At 39.4% G+C, this 24322-nt stretch overlaps 1 protein-coding gene across 1 annotated transcript; it reads right to left on the bottom strand.

Annotated features, from left to right (window-relative positions):
* Nucleotides 1-751: 751 nt before the first annotated feature.
* EFCAB13 (EF-hand calcium binding domain 13) lies at nucleotides 752-24322 on the bottom strand. The gene is made up of 5 exons (XM_069076223.1): nucleotides 24214-24322; nucleotides 19803-19927; nucleotides 16237-16415; nucleotides 7989-8094; nucleotides 752-937 (listed from the first exon to the last, which is right to left on the bottom strand). Exons 1-5 carry the CDS (start codon nucleotides 24251-24253, stop codon nucleotides 929-931), a joined length of 459 nt encoding a protein of 152 aa, XP_068932324.1. The 5' UTR covers nucleotides 24254-24322; the 3' UTR covers nucleotides 752-928.

The following is a 24322-nucleotide window of genomic DNA, read 5'->3' as shown; positions in this document are numbered from 1 at the left end:
GTCCTTCTTTATGATTAGTTATAGGCAAACTCCCACGGAGTCTCATTTCACTTCGATCTACGGCCTTAATTCCTAACAGTATATATAAAACAGTTATATTGTGTCTATCGTGACAAGAAAACAACTCAGGGATGAAACTAATCTGTTGACCTTATATATAACCCCAATTTTTTGCCATGATGGGGAATATTTACTGATACTAAGACATTACTCATTTTTGTTATTGTTGCTTTTCAGTCATGTCTGACTCTCTGTGACCCCATTTGGAATTTTCTTGACAGAGACAGTGGAGTAGCTTGCTATTTCCTGCTCCAGCTCATTTTACAGATGAGCAAACTAAGGTAAACCACATTAAGTGACTTACCCAAGGTCACACAGCTAGTAAGTGGCTGAGGCCAGATTTGAACTCAGGGAGATGAGTCTTCCTGACTCCAAGCCCTGCATGCTATCCACAGCACCACCTAGATGTTCCACATTACTAATACATCATATATAATCCAGTATGACAAATAGAAGGGCAGTTAGGTGCTGAAGAAGACAGGATAGAGCACCAATCCTGGAATCAGGGGGACCTGAGTTCAAATTTGACCTCAGACACTTACTAGCTGTGTGATCCTAGGCAAATCACTTAACCCTCTTTGCCTCAGTTTCCTCATCTGTCAAATGAGCTGGAGAAGGAAATGGCAAACCATACCAGCACATATGACTAGAAAAACCCAAAAGGGATCACATAGAGTTGGACACAACTGAAATGATTCAGCAACAACAAATGATAAATGGAAGAGACATCCCACAGCAAAGAAAGCCTTCTTCTCCAGGAAGTCTACTTCTGGGTAGGGAACCACTTACATTACCTTCCACATCTGGTAAGAAAAACTCTCCACGCTGCACCTCATCATACAATGTCAGGTAAAGGTTGGAAAGAAGGCTACTTTTCCTACAAAAGAAGAACAAATTTTTGAAAGGTTAAGATAAACAGGCCAAAGTTTCACGCTAAGTTTTTGGCAAAAATTAAAAGTGAACTCTTCCTAGTCTGAGGTTCTCCCAAGAAGAGCCTCCCTCTCCCTCTCTGAAGAACTGTCTAGATGGCATCATATTAAGTCACCCCAATGCTACCCACGATAACTTCTCTCCCTATAGCACAACATCCATGTACTTAGTCAAATAGGTGGTATCTGAAGCACTTTGGCATCGACCATGAGACACAGGAGACACTAGCACAGACCTGCTCAGCATGCATCAAAGAAGGTGCTATGGTCTATGAGCAAAGCAGAATTGCTGTAGCTCAAAGGAAACATGGGATGTGCAAATTTAAAGACATCTCCACTCCAAATGTTCATATGGACTATTTGTGCCTGAGCCTTCCAAGTTCATATTGGTCTAATCAGCCACAGTTGGATACACAGTACCTTGACTCCAACATAGTCATGTCAAGGCCCAGAAGGTGCAGCCGGCAGAGGCAGGCTCGGAAGGGGCCTGATCAACTTGGAGGGCAAGTCGTCCCTCCAATCTCAAGGGCCACTACCAGGCCTATCACCAAAGGGCTGGGACTGGAAAGAGCAAGGTAAGAAGCAAATGCAGGGGCCCCTATCCTGGACAGGAAATACTCCTGGGGCTACCATTTAATAGCCCAGAAATTTAAAAAAAAAAAAAGCCCCTATCAGGACCTCCAAAGACCAGGATGACAGAGTGAACCTCACCTGCTCCAAACCCCACCTCTGACCCTGAAAACATAGTAACTCTTGCCCGAGGGCAAAACCCTCTACAGTAAAGGCTTGGGATCCCTAGAGAAGGACCCTGCCTCAAAATGGGTAGAAAGAAGACTACAAAGACAAAGACTCTGGAGTCCTACTATCCTCAGAGGGAGGAACCAAACTCAGAGGGAGACAATGTGGACTCCACACCCACAGCTGAAACATCAACAGGGAATGAGTCCCAAGCACAGAAGGCTCTCCTAGATGAGATCAAAAGGAACTTTGAAAACTGAATGAGAGAGATAGAAGACAAAATGAATAATTCTCTCAAAACCAAAACAGAAGAATTAGAAAAACATTATAATGAAGAAAACATCTCTCTAAAAAGAAAAGTATATGATATAGAAAAGGAGCTCCAAAAATTAACCAAGGAAAATGATTTGCTAAAAACCAGAATCAACCAAATTGAAACAAATAACTCTATGAGGAACCAAGAATTAATCAAACAAAACAACAAGAATGAAAAATTAGAAAAAGAGGTAAAATACCTCAAAGAAAAAATAACTGACCTGGAAAACAACATAGTCATTTCATTTTGGTCCTCTTTAAGAATACAAGACAACAATCAACCATAGCTGAGATCCTAAATTTTCCTGTTTACATGTGCTGACTTTTTAAGGAAGTTGTCAAGACTAGAAACTTCCTGTAATAGTTAAAGAAACTTAAGTCCCATTCTTGACTGATCAGCAAACAGCCTGAAAGAGATATTGTGGTAACTTGTATGTAAGCCAGAACCCACTCCAGAAGACCCCTCAAACTGACTGGCATTCTTTTGGAAGGAGAGAAGCAGGAACTAGAGGACAGTGACCCCCTTCCAGAACCCACTATCATAAAAAAAAATAGAAAAATATCCAAGACATACTGGGGAGGTGTAGAAAATGCTGGTCTTATTGATGGAATGCTGCAAGTGCTAAATTGGTGTTGCTGGAACTTGGAAAAAGGAACATTGTCTTCCCTGCTGCCCCTCCTCTTCTCCCTCTCTTTTTCCTTTTCCTTTTCTCTTTCTTTTTCTCTTTCCTTTTCTCTTTCCTTTTGTCTTTCCTTTTGTCTTTCCTTCTCCTCCTTCTCTTTTTCTTCCTTTTCCTTCTCTTTCTCCCTTTCTTTTTCTTTTTCCTTCATCTTTTCTTTTTCCCTTTCCTTCATTGCCATCCTCATTAAGGAAGGTGTTATCTGGATAAAAACACAACTTATTATCATAAGTTCACAGGATTTTAGAGTCTGAAAGGACCTTAGAGATTGTCTGGTCTCATTATTTGCTTTTAGGTAGTGCCAGAGATAAGTCATATAACTTAGCATGGGGGTGAAAAGGGCTTTGCCCCAAAGTTCTGACATGGGGGCAGGAAAATCTACTTCCCAAGATATCTGACTTAGAAACCACCTCCAAGGACAAATCTCATCTCCATATGTGTGTGTGTGTGTGTATAAATGTATATGTATATATACATATATTTGCAAACATCTGTTGGCATGGAGAATTTCTTAGGAAATGCATTTGGCATTGAATAATCTACATAATTGCCTCAATTCCTTACTCTTACCATGCATTTATAAACATAATTCAAGAAAAACAATGAATGAATGAACAAGTACCTACTATTTGCCATGTACTAGGGGCAATAATACAAATACAAAAGTCCTATAGCCCCTGCCATTTCCCAGTCCTTGATTTTAGTGCCTTCCTTCTGTGGATTATTCCTATTTATCTTGTATATGGCTTATTTATACATAGTTGTTTATTATCTCCCCTATTAGATAATGACCTCCTAGAGTATCCTCAGTACTTAGGACACATAGTAGACATTCCAATACTTATTGACTAAACTGACCGTCCTCAAGGAATTCTCATTCTAATAAAAGGAGACAATACATTTTAAGGAGTGATAGCCAAGGAAGGGAGGAGTCACAAGGATTGTGAGTGGTACTATAAGACTGTCAATTGTTATTCCCTTTCTAGTATCAATGGTAGGAGAGATCAGATGCCTAGAGCAAAAAGTGAGATGGGGAAGGGGGGAAATAGGGCAGATATCAACATGCCTAAGTAGGCTCTAACTTCTGATATATGGATAGGATGTGAAGATGTTGGCAAGGTACAATGGGTTAAGCGTATTTCTGCTCATGCATCCATGAATCAGGATAGCTCTGGCCCAATAAAGTCAAGCAAGTGAATATTAAAAAGTTTCACTTAACAATCAAGATTGTGTAACTGTAGTATTATTTAATTCTGCACATGACTCAGAAAATTTTGATGAGTACTTTTTTTTAATTCCATAACAAAATCTAGTTTGTTTGGGGTTTCATTGCACGAGATTTGTTATTTAATCAGTGGAGAACTTTCATCCACTAAGGCAGATTGCCATTCCTCTGGCATTCACATGGATATAAAGCTGTCTGAAAGATAGAGAGGTTAAGTGACTTTCCCATGGCTGCACAGCGAGTAGGTGTCAGAATCTGAAACTGAAGGCTGTTGTTCCTGACTCCTAGGCTAGCCCTTTTCCCTTAAATTCTGCTGCTTCTCAGTAAACTTAGCAATCAAAAAAGTAATTATTTATCATCTACTATGGGTTCATCATCTTGCTAGGTGTTGTAAGAGCTGAAGTCTAAGGTGAAATATCAAGGTGGTACAATGGATAGAGCACTGGGTCTGGAATCAGGAAGAACTGAGTTCAAATCTGGCCTCAGACACTTTCTAGCAAGTCTCTAAATGCTTCAGTTTCCTCAACTGTAAAATGGGAATAATAATAGCTCCTACCTCTCATGGTTATGAGGCTCATATGAGCTCATATTTGTAAATATTTCTTAGCACAGCACCTGGTACACACTGAGCACTTAATGCTTGTTTCCTTTCCTTCCCCCTAACAAAGATAGATTTCCTATTGTCATCAGAGAATTTATAATCTAGTTGGGGAAGAGGAGACTAACACACATAAAAAAAATCTAGTGAATTATATGAGACAGAATAACTAAGTTGTAAATTAGGCCCAGACTGTATAGCTATTAAAAGCTATACAGAGGAATTTATATTTTATCCTCATGGTAATGGAAAACCACCAGAGTTGATTGAATGAGGGTGATGGATGTAAACAGAGAGGAAACAGACGGTAGAGATTAGAGGTAAAAACAAGATTTGGCAACTGATTGGCTATGCTGGTTGAGGGAGAATGGGAGCCAGAAGATGGCTCAGAGACTGCAATCTCAGTGACTAGAAGGGTGGTGGTCCCTTTGTCAGAAATAAGGAACTTCAAAGATGAGAGTTTTGGGGAGAGATAGATAATGGATGAGATCTGTGAACTACTGCAACCCATCTATGTTATTCTGTGAGATTTGCTCTGTCTCACCCAAAACAAAAGGATGGGAAGGTAGGTAAGTTCCTGGTCACGGCTATAGACTGCAGAGCTCATTCCTCAAGGGTTATCTGCCAAAGTTGGGAAGTGATCTAGGTGGTAGAGGGTGAATGTGCTGGAGAGAGTAAATTTTCCACCTGTGCTGTTACTGCTGTGAGGGCCCAGGAGTGGTTAGGTTCTAACAGCCCTGAGGGATTAAAGCCCTGCCCAGAAAGGTAGCAAGCACTGCAAAGGAAAGGAATTGTTGTTGTTACTGTTCAATCACTTCAGTCCTGTCCAACTCTTCATGACCCCATTTAAGGGTTTTCTTGGCAAAGATACTGGAGTGGTTTGCCATTTCCTTCTCCAATTCATTTTACAGTCAAGCATTCAAACTCTGCTTCAGAGAGCTCAATTCCAATGGGCTGGCCACATTGTTCGAATGCTTGCCAAAAAGACTAATTTGTGGAGAACTCATACAGGGCAAGAGCTCACATGGTGGTCAGAAGAAGTGATACGAGGACACTTTCAAGGTCTCTCTTAAGAACTCTGGAATTGGGGCGGCTAGGTGGCACAGTGAATAGAGCACCAGCCCTGGAGTCAGAAGGACCTGAGTTCAAATCCGATCTCGGACACTTGACACACTTACTAGCCGTGTGACTTTGGGCAAGTCACTTACCCCCAATTGCCCTCCAAAAAAACTAAAAAAGAACTCTGGAATTGATTGTGTGACATGGGAGACACTGGCATAGGACCACTAGCCTGGTGAGCCCATACCAGAGAAAGTGCTGTGCTCTATGACCAAAGCATAACTGAAATAGCTCAAAAGAAACACAGGATGTGCAAGTTTAGAGAATCCATCCCAAATATTCACATGGACTATTTGTGTCCCACCTGTGGTAGAGCATTCTAAGCTTGAACTGGTCTGATCAGCCACAGTCAGACACAATGAAATTTGATTCTATCATAGTGATATCATTTTGGTTATCTTCAAGAACAAAGGATACCAACCAAACCAAACCAAACTGAGGCAAGATAACAGATAAGAAAACAGAGTTAAGTGACTTGCCCAAATCACAAAGTTAGAAAGTATCTGAGACCAGATTTGAACTCAGAAAGATGAGTCTTCCTGACTCTGGGCCTGGGACTCTATCCATTTCACCACCTAGCTAGAGTGAAGGAATTTAGGGGATAAAGATGGATGAAGTGGTGTTGAAGACAAGTTTCACAATAATTGGTTATGTTGGAAGGGTAGGATGTGATCCACTTTCCTACCCTCTGAGCCCTTTGGGCTTATTTCAGGGTCTTGGGGAGGGTAGGCAGTTAGACTACAGACTCCCTAGGGTTCTGGTTCCCAATTTGGAAGCCTATAGCATAGACTATAAATGCTACTGGGATTCAGAGGCAAATAAAATGAATGAAGATGGGAGCAGTTGAGAAAAGGTTTCACAAAAAAAAGGCACGTCTTGAAAAAGACATTGAAGGAGGATTTGGCTAAAGGGGGAAAGAAGAGCATTCCAGGGAAAGGAATGTAAATGAAGGCCCATTGGAAGAAGTGAGTGTTCCCAGATCTGAAGACAGGACTAAGCAGAGCAGCTGTCTATGTGGGTAATAGAAAAAAAAGTTAAAGAAATGGAACCAAATTCTGAAGAACCTTAAAAAACTATATATTAGTAGGCTATAGAAAGTCACTGAAAATTTCTGAGCAAAAAAATAACATGTTGAAAAATACTTAAGGAAAATCACTCTAACCACCCTGATACAGGTTATGTCAGCCCTCTCCCACTATGTTGTCATGGTGGTGGTGGTGCTGGTGGTGGTGGCATTGGTTCGGTCAAGATAGAGCACTGGGCCTCAAGTCAGGAAGACTTGAGTTCAAATCTGGCTTCAGATACTTACCAGTTGGGTGACCATAGATAAGTCACTTAACCTCTGTCTGCCTCAAGTTTCCTTATCTGTAAAATGGAGATAACAATAGCACCTACTTCCCAGTGTCATCAGAAGGATAAAATGAGATAATATTTATAAAGTGCTTTGCAAACCCTAATATATCAATGAAAACTATCATTATTATTACTATTATAATTCTCTGAAACTAGAGAGAAGGATGAAAAGATAAGTGGTATCTGGGTAAAAAATCATGTGTGCCTTTCCTGTATTACCAATTTCAAAGAACTGGCACCTAAATATATATATATATATATATATTTTTTTTTTTAATTCAAAAGCCATGTTGAATATAATTCTTGATTTAAAAGGCAATTCCAGATTTTTGTCTTTATCAACTTTTTTTTTTTTATGCAATCAGGGTTAAGTAACTTGCTCAAGGTTACACGGCCAGTTATTTCTGGGTGTGGTGCTGAGTATCTGAGCCAGGATTTGATCCCCAGGTCATCCCAACACTGGAGCCAGTGCTCTTACTCACTGAGCCACCTGGCCGCCCCCTTTATAAACTTTTGATTACAGAGGAAAGACAATGTGGTTACTCGAAACAGCCAAGGACTAAGCAAGTCTCAACTCTGCCACTCAGTAGCAGTGTGCCCTTGGCAAATCATTCCCTCCATCTGGGCAGAGGATGGGCTAGAATTCAGTGGTGGGGAACCTGTGGCCTCGAGGCTCCATTGCCCACCCATTGGGCCCAATGATCTCTAAGGGCCCTTCTCAATCTTTCTTTAAAAAAAAAAGTTAAATTCTATGCAACGTGTACAATTGTCATCAAAATAAGTATTCTGGTTAACAAACAAAAATCCAAATTCCACAAGGAAAAGATAAAGAAAGCATCATTCCATTTTAGAAGGTTTCCTTCAAGCAGTTGAAGTGAAATACGGAATATACCGAATGCTTCTTCCAATATCTTAGACCAAAGCACAAAGCAGTGTTTATATGGCTGGGAAGTAAGGTTTGCCATCCTTACCTCAGTTCCTTTATCTTCCATTAATACCTCTCTTTTTTTCTTGATTTTGCTTGGTGTCCTTTGCATTAATTTTTCCTCTTCACAGATGAACACTGTTGTATCAAACCTAAATTACATAGTAACTTGGCATCATTAGTCAATAGATTAGCTTTCCCCTCTCTTATTTTATTTTTCCCTCCTCTTTTTACTTTTTCTCTTTGTCTTGATTTACTGTCAGGAAAATCACTGACACAGACATCCCAGGTACTAGGTAGCAATCATCACATACAGTAGGATAAATTATCCTAAACAAGAGAAGGGAAGAGCAAGTCTGGTCTAGCAGACCTTTAGGCTCAGTTGAATGTTGACATGACCCCACAGGGAAATGGATGAGCTGGGCAGATGCCAGATGCAAGCTGAGGATAAATTACACCCGGAATAGTGAGGTATTTAAAGCCTTAAGGCACTTTCTCCCCCTTTGTTAGTCTGCTTCTCTGCCCTTACCTTGAAACCACATTTTTTAGTACGTCTAGACTTCCCTTTTATAGAAAGAGAAAGGGAAAATGCAGGGGAGAAAGAGCTGGATTTGAAGTGACAGGACTTCAATCAACATTTATTAGGCACGGACTGTGTGCCATCAATTGCCTTTGTGATTATAAGCAAACATCTGAAGCAATTTAGTTTCCTTAGAAAGTCACTAGTTTCCAAAACGAACTTTGGCCTATCTCAGGGCTTCTTAAACTTTTTCCACTCTTCTTTTTTTTTAAGCAATCGGGGTTAAATAACTTGCTCAAGGTTACATGGCCAGGTGTTTTGGGTGGGTGCTAAGTATCTGACCACGGATTTGATCCCCAGGTCATCCTGACACTGGAGCCGGTGCTCTTACTCGCTGTGCTACCTGGCCACCACAACTTTTTCCACTCTTGAGCCCTTTTCAATTTAGGCCATGGTTGTTGGTGTTGCATGGCTCGAAGGCATGCTCAGTGCAAAGTGCACATCCTTTGTGTTCAGAACCAAGGCTGCAGTAAAGTTGCTGATGCAGCAAGGGCAAGCACTGCCAGAAACACCTTGAATTCATCATGCATTTGATTTTTAATTAATTTTTGATCGTTGTGCATTCAGGAACCAACCTTTTATTGCTGCCAGATTTTTTACAACTGGACCCACAGTTTAAGAAGTGCTGGCCTAAATGACCTCAAAGGGTTTCTTCCAACTCTAGATCAATAATTTATTAAAGTACCTTGTCCCTCACCTTCTACTATAATTCCAACCCCATTTTTAAAAAGAAAATGTCATTCTTCCCCCTAAATTATTTGATCACAAAGTAAAAAGTTATTGATGATCTTGTTTGCTGGAAGTAAAAAATATCTTTAGAAAAAGAATCAAAAGCGTTAAACTCATCTGTGCAAGCCCTTAGAGTTAGGATTCTTAACCTGGGATCCATTAACTTTTAAAAAAATATTCTGATACCAAAACTCCAAGGGATTCATGATTAAAAGTGCTAACTACCTCCAAATAGAGAACTGGTGAATTCAGAATGCAGATTAAAGTATATTTTTCCTTTCTTTATTTTTCTTGCTTCCCTCTCCCCCAGAACATGGCTAATGTAGAAATATGCTTTGTAGGACTTCATATGTATAATGAGTATCATATTTCTTACCATATCAATGGGTGGGTGTAGAGGGAGAAAATTTGTAACTGAAAATAAAAATAAAACTATTTTCAAAATTTGATAACAGTATTTTAATATGATTTGTTCCCTTTGCAATCCTACATATTTTATTTTATGCATTTTTAAACATTTAAAAATTTAAAGACATTATTCTAAGAAGGGGTCCACAGGTTTGACCAGACTGCTAAAAGGGTCCATAACACACAAAACAGAATTAAGAGCACCTGCTTTAGAGTAGTTGTGTCAAACTCAAATAGAAAGAGTGAACATTAAGCCCTTCATAAGGATCTCATCTGGCTGCATATTGACTTAGAAAACAACAAATTAACATTATATTGGTATATATTTTTATTTACTTTGTTCAATATTTCCCAATTACATTTTAATCTGGTTTAGTCCATACTCAGGAGTGTTGCCAAACTGCAGTGTGGATGAAACCTCTACTTTGATATTTACTGGAGGGACACAATTTTCTTAATGGGAATACCTTTGAAAATTGGTCTCAGCCTAGAGTCAGGAGGACCTGAGTTTGGATCTGGTCTCAGACACTTACCACACACACACACACACACACACACACACACACACACACACAAAACCTAGGGCAAGTTACTTAAACCCAACTGCTCTCCAAAAAAGCAAAAAAAAAAAAAAAAGATAAAAATTGGTCTCAGAGCACATTTTTAAAAAGTTAAAATCTAAGAGAAATACTTCACCAAGCCATAGTAAAAGGCAACAATGGGTATATGCCATTGAATTTTTCCAATATAACTGGAAATGATGTAGATCTCCCATTAGATTGTAAGCTCCTTGAGGACAACAACCATCTTTCATCTCTTTTTGTATCTTCAGAACTTAGCACAATGCATAGCATATAATAGTCACTTAGAAATGTTTAGTGATTGATTGATCTCCGCATGCAGTTCATGAAATAGCTAAGATAGAAGACTGGAATCAAAATGCCCTCCATTGGCAACAGCTCTCTTAACTCAAGCAATAATATGTTGATGTCAGATAAATGGCTAAATCATGCAGACCGATTCATAAAAACAGGGAAGTTTATGTTGGTAATTCAGAATCAGGTCATCACCACCAAAGATTTCAAAAGATTAACCTTATGGATCAATGATAATTATAATACTAATTTCTAACACTTAGTTGGCAGCTAGGTGGCACAGTGGATAGAGTGCTCAGCCTTTGGTCACCTTCCTGAGTTCAACAGACATTTATACTAGCTGTGTGACCCTGGGAAAGTCACTTTTCCCTGTTTGCCTCAGTTTCTTCACCTGTAAAATTAGCTGGAGAAAGAAATACCAAGAAAACCCCAAATGGGGTCACAAAGAGTCAGACACAATTCAACGACAACAGAACATTTAGCTAGCACCCATTATACACCATGCACTATACTAAGTGCTTTATAATTATTATTTCATTTGATCCTGTCAACAACCCTGAAAGGTGCTATTATTATTCCCCATTTTACAAATGAAGAAATTAAGGCAAACAGAGGTTAAATGACTTGCCTAGGGACACACAGCAACTAAGTGTCTGAGGTCACATTTGAACTCAGGTCTTTGACTCCTGGTGCAGAGCTGCATCCACTGTACCACCCAAAGAAATGATGGAAATTGTGTAACTCCATCAATACAGATTACAAAAATTTAGCAAGACACAACAGATGACCTTAATTATACACAAGAAACTTAATATCTTTCATAAAGCTAATGAATGATGAATCCCTGTACTATAAAAACAGACCACAAAACATCCTGGACAACTCAACAAATAAGTGATACTGGAACTGGGGCATTATCACAGAAAAAAAAATTGTTGATCATAATCACTCAAATATAACATTAATCCACAAAAATGTAAGTAAATTTTAATAGATGTTACCATGCTCAAAATGGCCAAGCTACCTGGAATCAAATGTTTTAAAATATGGAGAACTAGTGATAAAAATTGAAACCCTATGGGAAAAGAATAAGGTAGATATCAAGTCCGTCATCCTATCTGCTACTAGAGATGAGCTGAGGGTGCTTTCAGGCAATCTAAAGAAAATGAGTTTAAAGAATAATATTTTTACTCAATTACAAAAAAAGCAGTTAATTTATCCACCTGTGCAACGGTCCCCAGAGCATTAAATAAAATAATTGTAATTATAGCAGGATAATAATATAAATAATTACATATAATGGTGTAGCAGGATAATGAGTTGTCCTAAGAATATTTCCATCTGACATAATAATAACCATTCCCTTTACAAAGTTTAAGGTACTATCCCTTTAAGGTGACAGTACTGTAAGGATAGTAAAATACTCTCCCTTTCATAGGAAGCAGTGCTAAAAGAGGCAGAAAAGGTGCTTTCTAAAAGAAAGAGGTTTAAATCAATTGATAAATGGTGTAAGATATTGTCTCTCTCATAAAAGAGCATTTTGATACCTAAAAAGTGTAGGAAAGAACTTTGTTTTAATAAAAATTACTAAAACATGTAAATTAAAAGTTTTTAGACAAAGTTTGAACAATTTAGAACAAAAGATAAACTGCGACATAAATCTAAAGATTTAAATCACCTTGTGAAAGCTACAGAGTGATGCTTCATTTGTCTATGAAGTCTGATGGATTAAAGTAGCAGAGAAAAAAATTTTACTAAAAACTGGAAAATGTACAAAGAAACAAGTTTCAAGGATAGAATGTGATTTTGGCTCCTTAATTCATTTACCTCTACTTCGTTTAATATTTTAAAAGGTTGAACTACAATGATTAGAAATTATATAACTATTTAGAGACTGAGGTATGATCAAATAAATCTGTTGATTTTATAGGGGAAATTTAGCAAGTTCTTGCCTTTTAAGTGAAAGGTGAGTCACTAAGTGCCAGGAATCTCTGCTTTAAATCATTAGATGGCATTGAAGATTTCTGTTATGAGGATTTTTTCCCCCTTTCTTTGTAGTGTGGGTGGATTTTCATTCATTGAAAATCTTAAGTTAATTTAAAAACTATTATTATATTGGATACCTTAGGAAGATGGAAATGGAGGGATAATGGAAGAAATTCTGGTGATGTAAAAATAAAAAGATATCAATAAAGATTTATTTCAAATAAAAAGACAAAGATATAGGAGGTCTGGGGCTGCAGGCTGATGCTAAAGAGTAAAAAACCTGGCAATAAATATTAAAGAAAGTTAAGGGTCAAAAGTATCTCTATCAGAGATGTGTGTGAAGATGCAGTATCTGGAGCTATTGCACAGCTAGGGCAGTTAGCTGACAGAAGATTTTAGCTAAATAATTCTTGATCAGTGGGAGAGAGGCTCAACTTCATCAGAAAGCAGTCAGTTCAAGACACTAAGTGCCTATTGCTCTTTGCTGCCCCCTTCTGGTCTCAGTGAAAATCAAAAAGGGTGTGTAGTTTTGACGCCTGCTCAATAGGAAAAGAAATCTAATTGCATGGCTTGGAATCCTGGTAAGTGAATGGTTTATGGGGTGTCTAGAACCTCTTGTGTTAAAGCTTGCAGAGCCCTTTTCAGGGCTGCTCATCCACCTTTGGTGTCCACCTTCACCCAACACTTAACCTGTTGCTCCAAGAAGCCATAGCATGTGCATTGACCACACCCCAATAAAACTGTCTTAGCAGACAGGCTAAACCAGGTTGAAGGTAACCGACAGGTCTCAAACGTATTGGTGACTTGAGGGGGTGTCTATTACAAGCATGTGAAGACTTCCTCTGGAAGAATGGGTGGATGAGAACAATTTCTTCCCACAGCCATGAAAGCGGCTGAAGCAGGTGCTGTGGAATGCTTAGAGATTGGGCAGGAATCGGACACCAAGGGCATCCACTGCTTCCTGGGCCATTGCGAGTCATCTTGACTTTTTGTCCTGCCACTGGACTTCAGTGACTCGGGGAAAGAGTGAGACTTATGATTTTGTACAACTCTGCCTCACTTAAGTCCGGTTCATGAGCAAGTCAAGACATCACCCCATGATGTCACCAGTCCTCCTCGAAAACAAAGGACAAACAACAACATATGAACAGCTGACTAGGTTTGTTTGTCTTTCCAAGAGTCAACATGAATTGTGTTGCCCTGTGCTCTGTTTTGACTGGACCACACAGCATCCTGTGAATACATAGCTGCTTGGGCTGGTATTTATTACCCAGAGACAGTAAGTCTGATGAACACTGTAGTTCTTTCTGGCTTAAAAGGAACTGCTAACCAATTCAATAGCACAAGGCTCTTTTAAGATTTGATTATATGGTGAAAGAACTCATAAATGCTGTAATCCAATGCAAACAAACTGTAATGCAGACCTTGTTGTAGGGGAACTATATGCTTCCTATTTACTATGTTAGGTCTTGAGACCCTATGGTGTGTTTCCATTTATGCAAACCAATTGATTACAATAATGACATTTTGGGTCAAATATAACTATTTTAGAAATAAGGCAAAAGAAATCATAATAATATCACAAGCTCTTGTATTTTATGCAGACAGGCCTGAATGGACCAATGGCATCAGTCTGTAGTCCAGAGTTATGAGTTATCCTGAGCACATGGATTTTTCTCCTTCTTGTGATTCCCTGACAGATTTCTTCAAATATTTTCCCACTCTTCCCTAAAGATATTAAGCATATAGGTAGGAGAGTATAACCTAGGTTTATTGTTTATTGTAATTTATTATTACAGCATTTAATTTAAAATTCAAGAGTTTGTGATAGTGTTATGATTTCTTTTGCCTTATTGCTGAAATAGTTAAATTTGAACTAAAATGTCATTTTTGTAATCAGATGGTTTGCATACTTCCCCCACAACACAGTAATTCTCAGGATGTAAGATAATTTCTGTGTAACCTCATGGTTATGATTCTTATCTGAGAACCAAGACCTGACTGAGTGAAAGTAGGTTAGAGAACATAAGCCAATCCAGATAGTAAGGAGTTAGTGATGTGTCCATGTGAAGGGAAAAAGAAGCTACCTCCTGTCTGATACAGATACCTGATATATCCATTTTAGCAGGACATCCCGTCCTGGGTCACAGACTGGTGGTCTATAGTTTGGCAGTCTCTATACCAATACTTACCAAAGAGTATTTCATCATAGAGGGCTCCAGGTACCCTCCGTGACATCTACACAACTTACACATGAAACCTAAATGTTTCTAATATCATTCCCAAGCTAACCACTTCTTTGGTAAGTATTCTTTTGAATTTTAGATCAAAAAGAAAACCCCTTTCCAAGTCACTCTTGAATTCAAAAACTGCCTTTTAGAACTGAAAATTTTTGTTGCTTAATCCAAATCCAAAGTATTCTAAATACTGTGATAATGGCTATAGACCTTGAAAAGACCTCAAAGACAAGAGTACTAATGTTTTTCTGCCATGGACCCTTTTTGGTAATTTGAGAATGGACCCCATCTCTCAAAAGAATGTTGCATTCATAATTGAAGAAATTTCAATTAGCTAAATTTCACCTAGAGGTTGGCAAATACACACATACACACACAAACACATACATATATAAGGGTATGTATACACACACACACATATTTCCAATCCAAGTTCACAGATCCCCTAAAAGTTATCCATAAACCATGAAAGCCTATGGACCCCAGATTAAGAATCCTTGATCTAGACTAACCTCCTCATTTTAAAGATAAGGAAACTAAAAATCCAAGCAGAGCAAGGTTATGCTTATCCAAGTCAAACAGGTGTTAAGCATCATAGGCTAAATCTGAACACAGGTTTTCTGAATTTAGATCCAAATGATCTTTTAGACATAGAACACTGAGAGTAAAGTATGAGAAGTTGATTGGGGAGCCATTTTAAGGGAGACAGGGAATGCATTACTCTTCAATTATCACCTTCACCTAAGAGTAATAGGTTCACAGATTTAGAGCTGGAAGGGCTCTCCCCATTTTAAAGATGAGAACTCTGACACCCAGAAGTCACTTGTGTGAGATCACACAGGTAGTAAGCAATCAATTAGAGATTCAAACCCAAGTCCTCTGACTCCAAATTCATTGTTGCCCTAGATGGCCCAGGACACCAAAGAAATTGGGGATGAGATCACCATGTGCCTTTTATCTACAAGTTTTCTTCTTCATGTTGACCTGTTTCTTTGATACAGACACATACTAGATGTTCTTCCTAGGAGCCTATGGTATTCTGGAGCTGCTGTACCTGTCAGAAGCAGATTCTGGCCAGATAACATATATGGAAGTAGCATAAGAGGTCTCAGGGCAACTGTCCCACTGCACAAGAGAACGCACATTCATCAAGTATAAGGGTAATGGAGTCTTCTCTCTTCCACTCCCATATTCTCTCCCAAAGTCAAATTCAAAAGAATTATATTCTCATACTTGGAAGTCCACATTTGACTCCAACACTTTCTCATGTGACTGTAAAAGATGTGCCACAAAATAATTCTTCAGAACTTATAACTATGCTTTAGAAGAGTGTCTAGAAGTAGGTATACTTAGGTGATGGGAGAGCCCATTAGCCCCATTCATATTGCTACCCCTTATAATAAATAATAATAAATCTCTCTTTCCAAAAGAACTTTACTCAGGACAGATTAGAAAATCCAACTCAACATTGTCACTTACCCTTTCATGGATTTCGGCGTCAGCATCCTAACCTCAGAGATGGCTCCTGGTGAAGCTCTCTTTTCTAGTGTTCTAGAAATCTTGATGTACTTCCGGGTATCAACTCCTGATGTTGTCACACTACTTGCAAAAGTAGTAGTAGTACTAACAGCATCTCTGGAATCTACTTCCTTTTCAGACTGGGAAAGAACCAAGACGCATGCTTAGATGAACCTTTACATGGGAACACCAGGTATCCCTCCCACCCTGGGTCAGACCAATGGCCTAGTCAATTCTGTACTCTGTAACACTGCCATCAAAAGCAGTTAGGTGGAGGTGGCTATGTGGCGCAGTGAATAGAGCACTGGCCCTGGAATCAGGAGGACCTGAGTTCAATTCCAGCCTCAGAAACTTAACACTTACTAGCCATGTGACCTTGGGAAAGTCACTTAACCCCAATTGCCCTGCACTTCCCCCTCAAAAAAAAAAAAAGCAGTTAGGTGGGAATGGGAGAATTCAAGGACCATAACATCAACCAACATCTATGAAGCAGTTTAATCTATTCTTACAGACTTAAGCCACTTCAGGGTCTTCTTTTTAAGCTACTACATGATCTTGGATGTTTTAATTTTCCTAGAATCATTTTTACTTGGGTGTATATGTCAATCAAAATTTTAAATTTATGTAATCTTAAAAATGAATATTTCCCATCACTCGGAGGTCGAGACATGTGCTGCTTGCTCTGAAGAGATTGGAGAATACAGAAGGTCAGATGCCCTGGCTCTGTTAAATAGCAGAGGAGGAGGAGGAGAAAGAAGGGGAGGGGGAGGAGAAAGAGAAAGAGGGGGAGGAAAAGGAAGAGAAGGAAGAAGAGGAGGAGAATCAGCTTATTAGCAAAGTTTATATAGCTGGGTCCCAATTAGTGCAAATAATGCACCCTCAAGTGTTTAGTACAATTATTTCTTTTTTTTTTTTTGGAGGGCAATTGGGGTTAAGTCAAGGTCACAAGGCTAGTAATTGTGTCAAGTATCTGAGGCTGGATTTGAACTCAGGTCCTCCTGACTCCAGGGCCGGTGCTCTATTCACTACGCTACCCAGCGGCCCCATTAGTACGATTATTTCAATTCACAATGCACATTCCCATTGGAAAACCACTGGAACCACTTCCATTGGAAACAATTACCATATTTTATATAATTATAACTTTGAATTCTGCAAATTCAAATGCATGTGACCACTTCAGGAGATTCATCATTTTCACTAGTCAGGACTTAGCTGTAGGCTTTAGGGTTTACAAAGCATTTTATACATATGTTAACTTATTTGATCCTCACAACATCCCTGTTAAGTCAGTGCTATTATCCCCATTTTAGAGATGAGAAAACTGAGACATGGAAAATTCAAATCACTTTTGCAAAGCCAGCTAGTAAGCTGTCTCAGGCAGGATTTGAATTCAACTTCATGACTCAAGTCCTGGGCTTTATCCACTACTCCACCTAGCACAGTTCTCAGTAAAAACATTTTCACATTCCAGTGGTCAGCACCATACAGTGCTGGTTAATTAGCAAGAGATTTGGAGTCCTTATGGTAGAGTGCTACATAATGAAGACAATAATGTCGATTAATGGCATTTAATATAGAGTTTAACATATGCAAAGAACTTCACATACATTATTTAGGCAACTAGGAGTCAACGTGGCGTCCAGAAGACCTGAATTCAAATCTAGCCTCATACACTCACCTTGGGCAAGTCACTTCACCTCTCTTTGCTTCAGTCTCCCCATCTGTAAATGGGAATAATAATAGCATCTACTTCCCAGGATTGTTATGAGGGTCAAATGAGATAAATGTAAAATACTCAGCACAGTGCCTAACACATAATAAGCACTACATAAATATTAGCTATTATCACCTCATGTGATCCTCATGACAATGCTGTGATATAGGTGTTATATTTACAATTATTCCCATTTTACAGATGAAGAAACTTAGGCTCAGAGTGACCTGACCAAGGTCATACAGCTAGTGTTAGAGGGAAGATTTGAACCCAGTTCTTGTCTTTGCAGACTCTACATCCAGTTCCCTGGATATATATCATGCTACAACAACTTATAGGGATAGGGAGGACTGGACTTATGATTTCATTCTTACAGGGAACTCCTGAGTAAAGAAATTTCCTTCTCCTAATACAGGTCTTAAATTCTTTGCAAACGTATTTTCTGACAGTTGCCACTGAGAGGTTGACTTTGGTAAGGTCACACAGCCAGTCTGGAGGTGAGACTTGAACCCAGGCCTTTCTAACTCTGAGGACTGTTCTCTAGCCGAGACATTAAGCTGACTCCCATGAAATAATTTAGAGTGCCATCAGTTATAAGAAATGTAGTTATATATGTTTATTACCTAGGACATACTGAAAACATTGCTTAAAGAAGATGAATTAATATGAATTTTTTCAGGCAGGATGATAGATTTTTTTTATCATTCATCTACAAGGCCCATTGATAAGGTTTTTATTATTTTTTACTATTATCTTTATTTTACAACTTTTATTGTCTTTTTACTATTATTCCTGATTTCCACAATGTTTCAAGTTTTTTCTCTCGTAAAATTATTTTTGCATCATTTTGCATATATTTTATATTTACTTATCTTTGTGTTTTATTTCCTGAGAATGTAAACTCCTTAAAGGCAGGTTCTGTCTTGCTTTTGTCTTTATATACCCAGGACTTGGATCAGTGACTTGTATGTGTTTGTTCAATTGAATCAACAAAAGAAGTGTGAAAAACAGGATAGGTAGATATTCCACTTTTTGGAATATATATATATATATATACATATATATATATATATATAGAGAGAGAGAGAGGCACTTTTCAACAAGTCCTGAAGGCATTTCTAGATTATATAACATAAAAATATCTCATATGGCAGCCAGAAAAATAATAACCAGAGGGGCGGCCAGGTGGCTCAGCGAGTAAGAGCGCCAGCCCCAGTGTCAGGATGACCTGGATCAAATCCGGGCTCAGATACTCAGCACCACACCCAGAAATAACTGGCCGTGTAACCTTGAGCAAGTTACTTAACCCCGATTGCTTTAAAAAATAATAATAATAATAATAATAACCAGAAATTCAATAAAGCAAACAGTGTCTCAAAACTCCAGGTTACATGGTATAGGGAAGGAGAAAATTCCCTCAAATGGAGACACTGGGATTTGGCATTTTTAATGTTACTGGAAAAAAAATGTAAACGCCTATCTGTAACTCCAGTATAAACTGGGTCATTGGTCGACGGTCAATTCTATTTCCCCAGGGAAAATGTTGGGAGCGTGTCTTTCAGATCTAGAGTTGGAAGGGACTTTAGAGACCATCTATTGCTAATCTTTCATTTTATAAATGATAAAACTCTGGCCCAGGGAAGTATCTTGCCCTAAACATATATACCTAAGTAAGCATCAGAGGCAAGATTTGAACCCAAGTCCCCTGACTCCAGAATCACAATCCAAGATCATTGCCACTAAAAGGGAGCCCCACATGTCCCATCATTTTTCTCTTAATCATCTCTAAAAACAATTATGGAAGTATTACCTTAAAAAAGATATTCAATTTAGTCTCCATCTTTGCGTTTAATATGTTACAAGTAAGCTCTCCACTTGAAATTCCGAAGGTCTTGGTGAACAGGTGTAAGAGAAGTGCAATAATATAAGAACTTCCTGCCACAAAAACAGGATAAAATAAAATCAGAGACACATCATCCTCCGCCCTGATGACTATACTTACCAATTGGAGATTCTGCTGATTCTTAACATGTCCATAATTCCTTAATATGAAATAACAATGGCTTACACTTATGTTATCATGTTTTATGTTTATTATATTATATTATATTATATTAATGTTATTCTTGTTATCGTTGAAATAACCCAGTGAGACAAATAGTATAAGTTTTATCTCCACCTTACAGATGGGAAGACTAAAATACAGACTAGTCAAGTGACCCACCCAAGATCACTCTGCTAGTATGCTGTAAAAGTCAAGCCCAAACCCAGTTCTTCTGATTCTAAGTCACCAATGTTCTTTCTTCATCAGGGTGGATTGAAATGCACTAACACAGATTGTCAACGATGATCAAAACTAGTATTTAGGTATTACTTTAGAGTTAGCTCCCTGAGGCTTCACCACAGCCCTATGAGGTAGGTTCTATCTATTTTCACCATTTTATAGATGAGAAACTAAACAGAGAGGATAAGTGACTTAAGTGCCCAGGATCACTGAACTAATAAGTGTCTAAGGCAGGATTTGAACCCAGGTCTTTCTGCTTCCAAATATATCACTCTAATCACTGTACCACCTAACCACTGAACAAAAGCTAAAGGAAGAACAGGAAGCAGTAGAATTTCAATCAGAAACTAGCAAAAAAGATACATTAGCAAAATGTAGGCATTGGGAGAGAGGGAATGAGAAGTATATCTTCAGCTGACATGGGAAAGACATCTGATGTTAATTACTTATTAAGTCCTTAGCAGAGGGACTTCTAAAAAGTATTTTCAACACTTCTAGATGATTCCAAAACTTTTTCGTTGGTTTCGATATGTACATTTTTGCTCTACATGGTCATTTAGTATTTGAAGTGATGGGCTTATCTCATTATTGATCCCCAGATTTTGAATTTATATGCTTTGATTTCTTTTTCACAACTGGAAGTAAACATGTGGGAATCATATAACTAAGTCAACACTTAATTATTTAACCCAATACTCAATTGAACTTTCAATATTCTAGCTCCAAATCCAGTGTGATTTCTACTACATCCCTTAGGATCATAAATTTAGATCTGCCTTGCCCCCACATCCTATCCATCACCATGTTCTGTCAATTCTTCCTCTAGAATATTTCATGTAACTATCATCTCCTTTCTATTCCCACTGTGTTCAGTTGTTTCAGTTGTGCCCGACTTTTTGTGATCCCATTTGGGGTTTTCTTGGCACACAGATCCTGAAGTGGTTTGCCATTTCCTTCTCCAGCTCATTTGACAAATGAAGAAACTGAGACAAACAGGATAAAGTGACTTGCCCAGGGACACACAGACAGTCCAAGGCTGGATCTGAACTCAGGGAAGATGAGTCCTGACTCCAGGCCCAGCACTCCATTCACTGCACCACTTAGCTGCCCCAGTAACATTGTAAGCAAGAATTTAACAGGAAAGAAGGAATGGAAAACATAGAGAACAATATACTTAAAGGCACAGATATGGAAAAGTTCAGGACAAGTTGAGGTTTGGGTTGGAGCTTAATGTGAATGGCAGTAAGTAATAAAAGCCTTGTAAATTCCAGGACAAGGAATTTGAACTTTATTTAGTATGCTATTAAAGAATCTGAAGATTTTTGAGGCATGGTGTGTAAAATTACCAGATCCATGCATAAAGATAATCAATGTGGTGATGGTATCAAGGATAGATCAGAGAGGCCTTAAATAACTAAGACCCTACAAAATTCTGTTGAATGAAGTATGAAAAAAGAAAAGAAAGAAAATACTTGTTAACAAAGGATGTAATTATCACTTGAGGTGGCTAGATGGCACAGTGGATAGAATATCAGGCCTGGAGTCAGAAGACTTGAGTCTTACTAGCTGTGTGATCCTGGACAAGTCACTTCACCCTGTTTGCCTCAGTTTCCTCATCTGCCAAATGAGCTGGACAAGGAAATGGCAAACAACTTCAGTATCTCTGTGCCAAGAAAACCCCAAATGGGGTCACAAAGAGTCAGACAAAAATGAACAATTATCCACTTAATCTGTTTAATTTCAAGAAGCACTCAAAATCTGATTCTTTTCTTAAATGACCAAGTTTACTCCTGATATTTTCAGAATTACTTTCATTTTATGACCAATTTGAAAAACAGTAGGTGGATCTTTGTTACTGAGTCCACTACACTAGTGTATCTCAATCTGTTTCCATCAGTGGCATCTCTTTCCACCATGATGATCACCACCCCCACCCCACCCCCATCAACCCCATTGTTCAAAAACTGGCAAAGGAAAATGAGGAAATCCAGCATATTATGACACATAAAGGGCATCTTTAAAACACACCAAAGAGTTATGATGCACTGGTTACAAACACAGATCCTAAGTACTTCAAAGTCCTCTAATTCCAAAGACCCATCTCTGACAGCAAGCAGGATTTTCAATATTTTATAATTAGCAAAACACAGATAAAATTGGGGGGGAAAACTCTTTGTGCAATGTCTAATGGAACTATGTAAATTTAGAACTAGAACTAGGAAATTTTTAATGCATAAATGCCTTAATCTCTGAATGGTTCGAACACCTCCCTCATGTCCATAAGGAAGATGAGGTCTGAAAAAAAGTAACTTGAGGAATGTCACATGGCTAGTTAATTAGCAGCACAACCTAGAACTAGAACAGATCCGAGATCTCTTGATTTCCAATTCATGCTGTTTCTACCAGAGGGACCATACTATTTTTTTTTTAAAACCAAGTAAGCAGAGTAAAACAACTAACTCTAAAACCTCCCTTTCTGATCAATGGTCAAGCATTTGCTTTTGCTCAGACCCGCGATCTAATCTGTATGACAAACTCCTGAGGAAATTCCCCCTTTACCAATACAAAGTGCCAATCATTCTCCAATTTAGAGAGGGGGTAGGATTTGTTCAGTCACCTAGTCAGTATTCATTGGAGGCAACAATTGAACTCAGGTCTTTGGAGTCAGTCCGTTAAATATCGTGTTTCCCCGATAATAAGACCTATCCCGAAAATAAGCCCTCCCCTTACTGTGTAAGATTCCTCTAAAAAAGCCCTCCCCCGAAAATAAGCCCTATTGAGATTGCTACTGTAGTGAAGGTGATCCCCTGCGCTACACGCTACATTACGGTACCCTCTGTATGCACCGTCCCCCTCTCCCCCCCCAGTGATTTGCTTATTGAATAAAGGTACATTTTTTTGTTCACATTTACCTGTTTATTAAAATTGCTGTCAATGTTCATTAAAATAAGCCCTCCCCTGAAAATAAGCCCTCTGGTGTTTTTCTGTCCAAAAAAAATAATAAGACGGTGTCTTATTATCGGGGAAACACGGTAGTACTAGCTCCTAATTACTGGAAATTACCAAAATTACCTCCTCTATGCCACCGTAACCAAACACCACAACCTGTGCCTTCTTCTACTCTTGCCGATGCAGATCTATCCTGTGCTTCCTTCTGCACTTACACCCACCTCATACTCTCTCATTCTGGACAGCTCACTCTACCTCACTCATTTCATCCGAACTCCAATTCCTAATGGCCATCCTCCCGCACCCCACCCCACTGTGCCCTCTCACCTTGTCGCCTTCCATTTCAGCTCACCTCCTCACGGTGCCTCAGTGTTCTCTTTACTTCTATTTTGTTCCCTTCCCCTTTGCCCCCACTCACTGTTTATGTCGCCCTGTCCCCCTCCTTCCAATTCTGCTCCAATCAAGTCCTTCACCCGGTCCCCAAAAGTCTGTCCCCTGACCTATTCTAGTGCGCGCGCGCGCGCGCACACACACACACACACACACACACACACACACACACACAGACACACAAACCCGCAACTCTTGCGTGCCTGCGCACGCCCACATACAAGCTCCCCGGGACACCCCCCCCCCCCCATCCAGAGCCATCACCTCAGCGAGCGCGCGCGCGCCGAAGGGGGGCTCGGCAGGGGCTGTGCGGGTTCAGCCGCCTCCTCTGCCACTTGCCCGGCTCCGCCAGCCCGCGCGCTTGCTTCCTTCCGTGCGCCCGGGCGCAGCCGGCGGGGACTGAGCAGCTGCAGCCCAGCCTGCGGCCGCTGCCCCTTAAAAGCGTAGCCCTGGCGCAGCCTGTTCCGCCACCTCACAAGGGCTAGTGACCTCATGAGGACCTGCCCGACCCGGGGCGCCAGGCCACGAGTGTTGTCTGGAGGCCGGCCGATGCCCCTTTCTCTGCGCCCCTTTTTCGCCTTAACTTCTGTCTGATTACCTTCTCTCTTCCACTTCCTTTGGATCTCCTCTCCCCTCATATAACACTCCCTCTTTCCACCCTGCTCAAGCCGTCCCTCTCTCCACTTTTTCTACAGCAGGGTCTTTTC

This window comes from Petaurus breviceps, unplaced genomic scaffold, assembly GCF_028583685.1.
Source record: "Petaurus breviceps papuanus isolate PSGF00001 unplaced genomic scaffold, PetGlider_PUasm1.0 90925, whole genome shotgun sequence".
Classification (NCBI taxonomy): domain Eukaryota; kingdom Metazoa; phylum Chordata; class Mammalia; order Diprotodontia; family Petauridae; genus Petaurus; species Petaurus breviceps.
This window is presented reverse-complemented; position numbering and strand designations above follow the sequence as displayed.